The 12,036-nt window shown below is 41.8% G+C and overlaps 1 protein-coding gene across 2 annotated transcripts in view; it reads left to right on the forward strand.

Annotated features, from left to right (window-relative positions):
• Positions 1-10,506, forward strand: part of LOC125458676 (cell division cycle protein 20 homolog) — a 104,765-nt gene extending 94,259 nt beyond the window's left edge. For both annotated transcript variants that reach the window (XM_048544123.2, XM_048544132.2), the window contains one exon: positions 9,392-10,506. In XM_048544123.2, the coding sequence (XP_048400080.1) occupies positions 9,392-9,552 (161 nt within the window). In that variant the 3' untranslated portion in view covers positions 9,553-10,506. The remainder of the gene's footprint in view (positions 1-9,391) is intronic.
• The last annotated feature ends 1,530 nt before the right edge of the window (positions 10,507-12,036 follow it).

A 12,036-nucleotide genomic window follows, 5' to 3' on the forward strand; every position in this document is an offset into this window, starting at 1 on the left:
GGTGATGCCCTTTGAAGAAGTAACAGGACAAGGCTGTACTCAGTGAACAGCAGGACTGTAGGAAGCTCAGAGGAACACAGGGATCTTGGAGTACACAAGCCCCTGAAGGTGGTCAGACAATAGGTTGGTTAAAAATGTTTGTGGGAAGCTTGCCGTTATCAGCTGTGTCATAGAACATAAAAGCAGAGAGGTCACGCTGGAGCAGTAGATTAGCTCATAGGTGGAGTATTGTGTGCAGTTCTCATTGCTGCACTGCAGGAAGGATGTGATAGCACTGGAGGGGGTGCAGAGGAAATTCACCAGGACATTGCCTGTGTTGGACAACTTTAGCTAAACAGAAAGGCCGAACAGGCTCAGTTGCTTTCTGAGGTCAGAAGTCACACAATACCATGTTGTAGTCCAACAGGTCTATTTGAAAACACAAGCTTTCAGAGCATCACTCCCTCTTTAGGTGTTAGTGAGAGAGATAGTAACAGACACAGACTTTATTAGCAGAAGATCAAAGAGTTGCACCACTGATGACGATGTATTAAACAAACTTAACATGCTGTTAGATCTTTAATCAATTAGAAGGTTTTAATTGATTAATATGTATATGTAAATCCCCAAACTCCTTTGAAGTCACTGTCCTGAAAGAACTAAAGGTTTTATCAGCATAAAGAAGAAGTTTACAGAATACTGAACTGCCTGGACAGAGTGAATGGTGGGTAGATGTTTCCATTAGTAGGAGACACTAGGACCTGAGGGCACAGCCTTATAGTAAAGGGAAGACCTTATGGATCAGCGATAAGGACAAACTTTTTCAACCAGAGAGTGATGAATCTATGGAATTCACTGCCGCAGAAGGCTGTGGAGTCCAGGTCATGGATTATATTTAAGATGGAGATAGATAGGTTTTTGATTGTCAAGGGGATCCAATGTTACGGGGAGAAAGCAAGAGATTAGTGTTGAAAAAATAACAGCCATGGTTGAATGGCAGAGCAGACTTGATGGGCTGAATGTCCTAATTTCTGCTCCTACGTCTTATGGTCTTATTGTCTAAGTGATATTTTAGGTCATACAATGCATGTTAGGTGTGAGGCCTTGTTAGGGATTTGTCTGTGTTTTGGTTTGGAGTCAGACTAGTTTTTTTCTCAGAAATTTTTAAAAAATATCTGACTTAATGTTGATAAATTGTCTGCTTTTGAACAAAATATGCTGTATCTGCAAATGCAGATTCATTCCAGAGATTCACATGTGTGTGTCACTTTGGCTGAGAGATTAGGAGTTTCACAGTGAATAGTAAGACCTTAAGGAGTGTAGTGGAACAGAGGGACCTTGGAGTTCAGGAACACTGTTCTCTGAAAGTGAAGTCACAGGTCGACAGAGTAGTGAAGAAGGCTTCTGGCACACTGGCCTTCATCAGTCAGAGTGTTGAGCATTGAAGTTAGGAAGTAATGATGCAGTTGTACATGATGTTGGTGAGGCTGCACTTGGAGTATTGTGAGATAACAAGGTGTAGAGCTGGATGAGCACAGCAGGCCAAGCAGCGTCAGAGGAGCAGGAAGGCTGACGTTTTTTGACCTAGACCCTTCTCATCTTGCTGTAAGAGGGATGTTATTTAACTGGAAAGAGAGCACAAGAAATTTACAAGGATGTTGTGTGTGATGGGCAGGGAGGTAAGGAGAGAAAGAGAGATACAAAAAGCGCACAATTTATAGACAGTCAGTCAATGTGGTGTTTTATAAATTCCTACTTGAGAAATAAAACCAGTCTGACTCCAAACCAAAACACAAACAGATCCTTAACAAACCCCCACACCTAAACATGAATTGTCTGAACTAAAATGTCCCCTCTTCTTTACACTGATAAAGCCTTTAGTTCTCCCAGGAAAGTGATTTCAAAGAAATTCGGGGATTTACATATAAATATTAATCTATTAAAACCTTCTCACTAATTAAAGATTTAACAGCTTCTTAGGTTTGTTTAATACATCGTCATCAGTGGTGTGACCCTTTGGTCTTTTACTGATAAATTCTGGGTCTGATACTACCTCTCACACTAACACCTGAAGAAGGACTGAGGCTCCAAAAGCTTGTGTTTTGAGATCAACCTTTTTGGCCATAAACTGGTTCTGTTTGATTTCTGACATTGACTACCCCAGTCCAACATCAGTCGGTCTACACCGTGCTTTCTTTGAAGCAGGGAAGGATGATTGAGGATCTGATTGAGGTGCGTAAGATTATGATGTGCGAGGACAACATGGATAGCAAGCAGCTGTTGTGGTTGGTTGAAGGGGGCATTATTTTAAGGTGAAAGATAGGATATTTAAAGGAAGTTTTTTGAAATGTTTTTCCACCCAGAAGGTGGTGTGAATCTGGAATACATGGATAGTAGTAGAGGTGGAAAACCTCTCAAACTTTAAAAAGTACATGGGTGGGCATAAAATATTTGTAATGTTGAGGGCAATGGCCCAAGTGATAGAAAGTTGGATTAACATCACAAGATTGGCACAGACCTGATGGGGCAAAAAGCCACTTCTGTGCTGTGTGATTCTAAAGCAGAATCAGCAGGAAAGTGCTCTGCTGGTTGGAGTCATACCTGGCACAAAAGAAGATGGCTGAGGTTGTTGAAGGTCTGTCATCTCAGCTCCAGGACACCTCTGTAGGAGCTCCTCAGCGTAGTGTCCTGGGCCCAATCATCTTCAGTTGATTCATCAATGACTTTCCCTCCATCGTAAGGTCAAAAGTGGGGATGTTTGCCGATGATTGTGCAATGTTTAGCATGATTGTTCTGCCTTAGGTACTGAAGCTGTCCATATCCATCTACAACATCCAGGCTTGAGCTGATAAATGGCATCTAAAAGTTGTGCCTTTTGAGTGTCAGACAATACCCCATCTCTAACAAGAGGGAATCTTGCCATTGCCTCTTGATGGTCAATGGAATTAGCATGATTGAATCCCTATTTTCAACAGTCTGGGTGTTATTATTGATCAGAACATGACTGGACCTGCCATTGCAAGTACACTGGTCACAACAGTGGCTTAGAGGCTAACAATTCTTTGACAAGTAGTTCACCTCATGTCTGCGTAGTCTCTGTGCATCGTCTAGAAGTGCCAAGTCAAGACTGTCTTGGAATACTCTCTATTTGACTGGATGAGTGCAGTTCCAATAATGCTCAAGAAACTTGACGTCATCTGGTCAAAGTAATGTGCTTGATTGATATTTCCTCCAACCCCTGAACATTCACTCCCTTCACTACTTTGTCACCGGCACACAATAGCAGCAGTATGTGCTAATTACAAGATGCAAGACAGTCACTCACTAAGGCAGTGCTTTCCAAACACACAGCTTCTAGCATCTAGAAAGACATGGGCATTAGGGCAACATGAATTAGTAATAAATACTGGCCCAGCTAGTAAAACCGACATCCCATGAAAAAGTGTAATGAAATGTACCAATGCTAACTTTGCTAAATCTTCTTCTTAGAAGTATTTACTATGTATTTTAATTCATTTGTATACATATATAAAATTTATAATCTGGTTAGCTTTCTTTTGTGTTCCAATTGTTTTCCTTTTTGTTATTCATAAGACTTATATTTTGACCAATCTTCTGACCTGTCACTTATCTTTGGGTAGTTAAATAAGTTTTCCTTAATTTTAATACTATCTTGAACTTTTCTAGGTTACCATTGATGGTGAGTCAACCCCTTTAAATTTTTAATTTCTCGTTGGACTGTATTTATTCTATGCATTATAAATACCCCCTTAACTGCCTGCCTCTCTGTTGACCTACTCTTAACCTAAGTTGCCATTTCACTTCAGCTAACTCTGTTTTCATGCCTTCATAATTTCCCTTACTTAAGATTAAAGTACTAGTCTTGGACATACATTCATTTCCTTGAATCTGATTGGGTGCTATCTGGAGGGTACCTTTTGTCTATGAGGTCATTAAATAAATCTAACTCATGCACCATGCTAGGTCTGAAATGACTGCTGTCTCATAGAATCCCTACAATGTGGGCTGGACCTGGAACGTGCTGTCACAAGAAACTATTCATATCCAACAAGTTCTTCGTTTAGGCACAAAAACAGAAGTTGCTGGAAAAGCTCAGCAGATCTGGCAGCATCTGTGAAGAGAAAATCAGAGTTAACGTTTCGGGTCCGGTGACTCTTCCTCAGAACATGCTACCAGACCTGCTGAGCTCTTCCAGAAACTTCTGTTTTTGTTCTGATTTACAGCATCCGCAGACCTTTTGGTTTTTCTTCATTTAGGCAGTCTTTGTCCACCTAATTTTTCCAATCTAGGCGTAGATTAAGTTCCCTGTGATTAACGCTGTACCTTTGTGATAAGCCCCTTGTTGACCACCAGTTGCTGCACCTGTCCGACTGTGAAATCTCTATTCTAACTGCAGCCTCAGTCATCCTTCAGACATCCTACAACCCCTCCCATTCACTTTCAAACGCCAACTTGACTCTGTTGCTCGTGTCAGGTCCTTTCCATGTTACTTTCCTTGTCTGAGGACCAATGCCAATGGGACTGTAGCGACAGATTCTGAAGTTCTTCATTAGCAATGTGCCCAAGAAGTCCTGGGAATGTCTGCAGCTCACCAATTAGTGGCAAATGAGGTGTAACACATTTGGGGAGCAGTGGGCTTACTACGGAGGTGGCCTAATTGTTTAAATGTAATGAAGTTAGTACATAAAAGGAAACCTGTGCTAAGTTCAATTCCATGGCTTAGCTGTACAGTTCATATAAATGCAAAATAATGTCAGTTTTGCAGCAAAAGGAATTGCAGAATGTAATTTTGAGTGCAAATTGAGTTGAAACACAACTCGACATGAGGTGTGAAGTTACCATCAGTGATTATGCTCACAATGTTTTCCTTTTGTACCTACTGCGGTATGACTGCAGGCTTGCACATTTTGTTCTGAATTATCTTGAAAGCAAAAGAAAAACAAGAAAATTTGAATTAAAATTACATTAATAGCTGAAAATGCAGCAAATCAGTTGTATTTGTAAACAGAAATTAATGTTTAACATTTTCAGCACAGACTATTCATCAGTACTGATTATTAAAATCTAAGTTATAATTAATGCTAGTTTGTTTTAGTTCTTTGATGGGATGTGGGTGTTGCTGAGAAGGCCAGTATTTGTTGCCCAATCCTAGTTGTCTTTGTCTGTTAGGCCAATTCAGACCTGAGCAGTTAAGAGATAATTGCTGTGGATCTGGAATCACATGTAGGCCATATTGGGTGAGGACAGCTGATTTTCTTCCCTAAAGGACATGCATGAACATGATTGCTAAGACCAGTTTTCAACTCCAGATTATTACTGTATATAAATTCCAGTAGATATATTGATTACTAACCCAGTCATCACCACACTATTAAGAACTGAAAGAACTGTGGACGCTGTAAATCAGGAACAAAAACAAAAGTTGCTGGAAGGTCAGCAGGTCTGGCAGCATCTGTGAAGAAAAACATCAGAGGATTTCTGAGGAAGGGTCACCGGACCCGAAATGTGAACTCTGATTTTGCTTCACAGATGCTGCTAGACCTGCTGAGCTGTGAGCAACTTCAGTTTTTATCACCACACTATTACTCCATTTACTTGTGATGTACTTTCTTTAAGACTCTTAAGAGTCAGTTAGCTCAATTGGCTAGATGGCTGGTTTATAGAGGGATACCAACATTGTAGGGTCAATTCTTACACTGGCTGTAGACACCATTAAGATCCTACATACTTGAACATGCCCCTGACCTGAGTTATGGTGAGCCTCAGGTTAAATACACCAGCAGTCATCTCTCCCTAATGGGAGAGCAGCCATATAGTACTTTAGTGACTACCACTATTTTTCACTCTCTCCTATTTTCATTACAACTCTTCTGTTTTTCAATTGCATAGAGCTCTTGTAGTTTGGTTTCAGCCTTCAGCTCAGCACCTTCTTGTTTCCTTGAGTTGGTTCAATACCTATTGGAATTTAGAAGGAGAGCAGATCTTAATGAAGATTCGGAGGGATCTTAGGGATGTTCTGAAGAACAGTCACTGGACTTGAAACATTAACTCTGCTTTCTTTCAACAGATGTTGCCAGACATGCTGAGTTATTAAGTCATAGAGTCATACAGCCTGGAAGCAGGCCTTTTGACCCAAACTGGTTCATGCTGACCATGGTGTCCTCTTGGCTGGTTCCAATTGCACACATTTGATCCATATCCTTCGAAACCTTCCTCATCCATTTACCTGTCCAAATGTTTTTTAAATGTTGTATTTCTACCTGCCTCAACCACTTTCTCCGGCAACCCAGTCTCCTTTGCACCACCATCTGTGTGAAGAAATTGTCCCTCAGGCCCTACTTAACCCTTGCCCCTCTCACCTTAAACCTATGCCCTCTAGTTTTCAATTCCCCTTCCCTGGGAAAAATATTATATGCACTCATCATATCTATGCCCCCCATGATTTTATACCCCTCAATAAGGTCAACCCTCATTCTCCTACGTTCCAAGGAATAAAGCTCAATTCTGGCCAACCTTTCCTTATGACTCAGGCCTAGCAGTCCGGGCAACAGCCTGGAAAATCTTTGCATGCCTTCCAGTTTACCTTTGTCTTTCCAATAACAGGATGACCAAAACTGTAGACAGTACTCCAAATGTGACCTCACCAAAGACTTATACAACTCCGACACTCAATACACCAACCGATGAAGTCCAGCATGCTAACTGCCTTCTTCACCACCCTGTCCATCTGTGATGTCACTTCCAAGGAACTGTGTACTTGTATTCCTAGATCCCTCTATTCCACACTACTCCTTAGGACCGTACCATTTACAGTACAAGTCCTACCTTGGTTTGACTTTGCAATATGTAACACGTCACCCTTATCTGTAAGGTATTGCCAATCCTCAGCTCACTTCCCCATCTGATCAAGATCCTGCTGTAATTTTTGATAACTTTCTTCACTGTCAATGTACCGCCTAATTTTGTATCATTCGCAAACTTACTAATCATGCCTTGTACATCCGCATCCAGATCATTTATGTGAGTAACAAATAACAAAGATCCCAGCACCAACTCCTGTGACACACCACTAGTCTCAGGCCTCCAGTCTGAGAAACAACATTCAAGCATCACCCTCTGCTTCCTACCATTGAGCCAATTTTAAATCCAGTTAGCTAGCTTTCTCTGGATCCCATGCGAACTAACCTTCATAACTACCCTGCTGTGTGGGACCTTGTCAAAGGCCTTATTAAAGTCCATATATACAACGTCCACTGCCCTATCCTCATCTATCTTCTTGGTTACCTCTTCAAAAAACTCCAGAAGATTTGTCAGACATGGTTTCCCACGCACAAATCCATGCCGACTATCTCTAATCAGACCATGACTATCCAAATATTTGTTGATCCTGTCCCTCCGCATCCTCTCTGATAATATGTCTACCATTGATGTCAGGCTCACTGGCCTGTAGTTCTCTGGCTTGTCTTTGCTGAATTTCCTAAAGAATGGAACAACATTAGCCATTTTTCAGTCTTCCGGATCTTCACCCGTGGCTGAAGATGAAGCTAAAATCTCTGCAAGGGCCTCTGTAATTTCTTCACCAGCCTCCCACAATGTCCAAGGATGGACTTGATCAGGTCCAGTAAATTTATCCACCTTAATGCGCGTTACACCTGCAAACACCTCTTTTCTGGACATGTAAATGTGGTCCAAAACATCCCCACTTGTTCCACTTATTTCCTTAGCATCCAATATTGTCTCTTCGGTAAACACTGAGGAGAAATATTCATTATAAATCTTGCTGTTCTGATGTGGCTCGACAAGTAGATGACCATGCTGATCTTTAAGGGGACCTATTCTCTCCCTAGCCACTCTTTAACTCTTAATATAGCTATAAAACCTCTTGGGATTATCTTTAACCTTGTCTGCCATATCAGTCTTCTTGTTCTTCTGATTTCCTTCCTAGGTGTGCTCCTCCACTTTTTGTAGTCATCAAAGGATTCACTTGAGTCTGATAGCTTAAACCCAATGTATGCCTTCTTCTTTTTCTTGACGAGAGCCTCAATATCCCTGGTCAACGAGGGATCCCTAAACCTACCAGCTTTTCCCTTCACCCTAACAGGAACATGCTTTTCACACGTGTGACCACCAGGGACGCTGGAAGTCTCCCTGATCTCCCACATCCTTCAGGAGTAACCTGCCACTGCCCTCTCTACTGCCTTCAGTCCAGGCAGAAAGAAAGTAGAGTTAAAGAGCCCTTACCTGTTCCCCTGCTCAGCCTCCTCACGCCGAAACCTCTTGAGCAAAGGTCTCAGCTCTTTTAATCTCACACTGGCCCACTTGATGGAGTTTCTCCGGCAATTTCAGTTTTTGTTTCGAGCATCCACAATTCTATGTCTTATTGAAGATCCTGGCAGGGATATTGAGAAGTTAGGTGGAATCTTGTTATCCTGGAGGCAGGAAGGCAACTTAATGAGGTGGAGTGGTATCATACCTGAACCTTGCCAACTTCCCACCTCCACCAGAAATTAATTTTGGGACAGGAAGTCTCATGGTTTATCTTCTTGTCCCGCAGTCAATTGAGACCCTTAAGTGGCTAATTAGGGACCAATCATGGGCCTCAGCTCCATAGTGTCTAGGACTTACTCCTGTAAAAGTGGGTCTGTCACCGTGCAGTGTGTCTGACAAGTTCACCTGTAAGTGCAGCTTGTCAGCTATGGGCCTGAAGTTGCTTGATCGAAAGCAATCAGTGTCAAGGACAAGCCAGAGAACTACAGGCAAGCTGGACATTTGGGAAGGAGTTGTCAATGACCATGTCCTGTCCTTATGTCTGAATTCCCTATCCTTCTCTCGTGATCCCCAACTCTAAAAATGCTCCCCCAACGAATCACTTACCTTACACCTTAGTCATCTGTGATCCTGGGTGCTGTTCCAAAAAAATGGCACAACTCCCTGTGTGGCATTGCTGAGTATGACATGCCTGCATAGTATTTCCTCACGTTCAATCTTAATTCCAGGCATAGGCCTGCTGGTGGCCTTGCTCATGTCTAATGAACTTTATGTTCAACAGGCCTTTCCTGAAGAGGTAACAGAGTCCTCACCAACTTTCCAAGACCTCAACAGGATTCTGGCTGATGTTTCATCTTGTACCACAATCAAGGATCTAATATTTCCAATATTTTGTTCCCCATTTGCTACTTTGAGCATGAAAAATTTGAAACATAATATTTAAAGTGTACCTAGAGAGCCAAAGGCTAAGCTATTTTAATTTCTATTGGGATTATGTGAACATAAATCCATAAGGAGATGCAGATACATCAAATCAAGTCGCTTTGTCTTCTGTTCTGTGATTTGAGCTGATCTATCAAACTCACTCGTGAAATAAAGATGGTTAATATATTCCCTTTTACAGGTCACAGAGGGAGAGTTCTGCATATGGCATCCAGTCCTGATGGCAACGTAGTGTTTTCAGCAGCAGCTGATGAAACAGTGTGTTTATGGAACTGTGTCACTGCCAGTGAACAGAAGCAGGATGTAAAACAGGCTTTCAATGTTGAGGGTTCACAATACTGACTGCTGAGAGCAAAGTAGTTCTTAGTAGAACAAGCAATAGATATTATTGTTTCAAAAATATTGCTTTTGAAATCTGTCACCCTTGACTCTTTGATGTAAGATATCTGCTGGAATGTTTTTGAAACAGTGTTTCTTGAAAGCTGTAAATATTAATATTCAGAGAGATTTGACTATATTTGTGCAAGGAATTTGGAAATTTAGCCTGTGGACATAACCTACAATTTGGAAGGCAAATGGGATGTTGGCCTATATTGTAAAGGAATTAGATTTCAGGAATAAAGTTTTGGCACAATTGTTTAGGGCTTTAGTGAGATCAGCTAGAATAAAGTGTGCAGTTTCTGCCTCCATATATAAAGAAGCATTATTTTCACTGGAAGCATTACAACAAAGATTCACCAAGTTGGCACTTGGAGTGAGAGATTTGTCCTATGATGAGAATTTGAGTAAATTGGGCCTACATTCTTAGAAATTTAGAAGAATGAGAGGCAATCAACAACCGATGACTTGTCCTGGACTGCCAATGTAAATGCAACAGTCAAGAAGGCACAACAAGGCCTCTTCTTCCTCAGGCAGCTCAGGAAGTTTGCCATGTCCATAAGGTCCCTCACCAACTTCTGCAGAGGTACCGTTGAAAGCATACTGTCTGAGGGCATAATGGCCTGGTATGGCAACTGCTGTGCCCAGGACCGTAAGAAATTACAGAAAGTGGCGTGCACAGCCCAGACCATCATAGAAGCCAACCTTCCATCCATGGCCTCTGTTTACACGGCTTGCTGCTGCAGAAAGGTGGCCAACATCATCAAAGGCCCATTGTGCCCTGGAAATGACCTCCTACAACCTCTTCCATCAGGCAGAAGATACAGAAACCTGTATCTAATATACACACACAAGCAGGTTCAGGAACAGCTTCTTTCTGGCCGTTAACAGACTGTCGAATGGGTTCTAGCCTCAAATAATGTAACCTGTGTGTCTCTAAGTGTTTTTGATCTGTACATCCTTTGCTTGCTATGATCTGCCTGTACTGAAGACAAAGCTTTTCACTGTATTTCTGTACATGTGACAATAAATCAATAAATCAATCGATCTCATGAAAACATGCAAGATGTTGAAATGGCTTTATAGGGTAGAAGCTGAGAGATTTGTTTCCCCTGTCTGTGGAATCTAAAACTTGGAGGGACAGTCTCAGCTCAAAAGATCGATCACTCAGGACAGAAATGAAGCAAAATTGAGGTTTGTTTATCTTTGAAATTCTCCATTCCAGAAAGTTTTGGATGGCCCATCACTGAATAAATTTAAGACTGGGATAGACTGATTTTTGGTGTCTCAAGTAATCAAGGGATATAAGGGGAATATACTTGTATTTCCTTGGCTCAGCATGTCATGGAAGCGAGCAAACTGGGGACAAGCCCACATCCAGTCTGGAACACTCCTCCTCTGGCTTTGCCCTTTCTATTGCAATCTTCACCTTTTGCTGGGCCAAGGCTTGGGCTCAATCAAGATTCCATAGAATTGCAGAGAAGGCTGCAACCCACACTAATTCCTAACCAGCCAACTAACTGGGGTTAAAGCACCAATTCACTTTTTGTGTCTATGGGGATCATAACACATTGATGCGCTGGACTCACCTAACAATGAGGATGAGGACATTATTGGAGTCTCCTCTTGCCCTTTGCTGTTCAATTGTCCATGGCCATTCACAATCAGATGTGACAGCACCACTGAAATTTGATCTGACCTTTTGGCTATGGGATCATCTAGTTCAGTCTATATCATTGTGCTTCCACTGTTTAGCCTGCTTGTAGTCCTTTGGTATGTTTTACTATATTAGCACTTCACTTTCAGATAAACTTCTTGCTGCTCCTTGCATACTTTCCCACATGCCTCAATTTTAGCTCCTGAATTGATGATAATGGCTACATCAGACATAGAAATTGCATATTGTGGTGACATACAATCCTCCCATTTCTGCCAGCAGCCACCAGCAGCTCGTGGATGGCAAGTTTGAGCTGTTAGAACTATTCTGCATCTTTCCCATTGTGGATGGTGATATTGTGACAGAATATTACAGGAGATCATTTAAAAGAAGGGATGTTGTCTCTACAAGAACACTATGCTGCTCACTCCTGCTAAGATGGTCATTGATAGGTGCATCAGCAACTAATACTTTGGGACAGCAAAGTCAAGAAGGTGTTTCTCTAGCGTTGGTACCCTCTCCAATTGTCACATTCCAAATCCTGCAGGTCAATCATGTAGGACCAGGCTAGCTCACTCAGTTATTAGCTAGAGAGCCACTGCTTGTGATAGACATTGAAGATTACCACTCCGACTATATTCTATGCTTTTGCCGCCTTTTAAGCTCTTTTCACATATTTTGCTAAACATGGAGGAATGCAGGCTTGTCATTTGAGGGCAGGCAGTAGGCAATCATTACAAAGAACAAAGAGAACAAAGAAACCTACAGCACAGGAACAGGCCCTTCAGCCC

This window comes from Stegostoma tigrinum, chromosome 1 (assembly GCF_030684315.1).
Source record: "Stegostoma tigrinum isolate sSteTig4 chromosome 1, sSteTig4.hap1, whole genome shotgun sequence".
Lineage (NCBI taxonomy): Eukaryota > Metazoa > Chordata > Chondrichthyes > Orectolobiformes > Stegostomatidae > Stegostoma > Stegostoma tigrinum.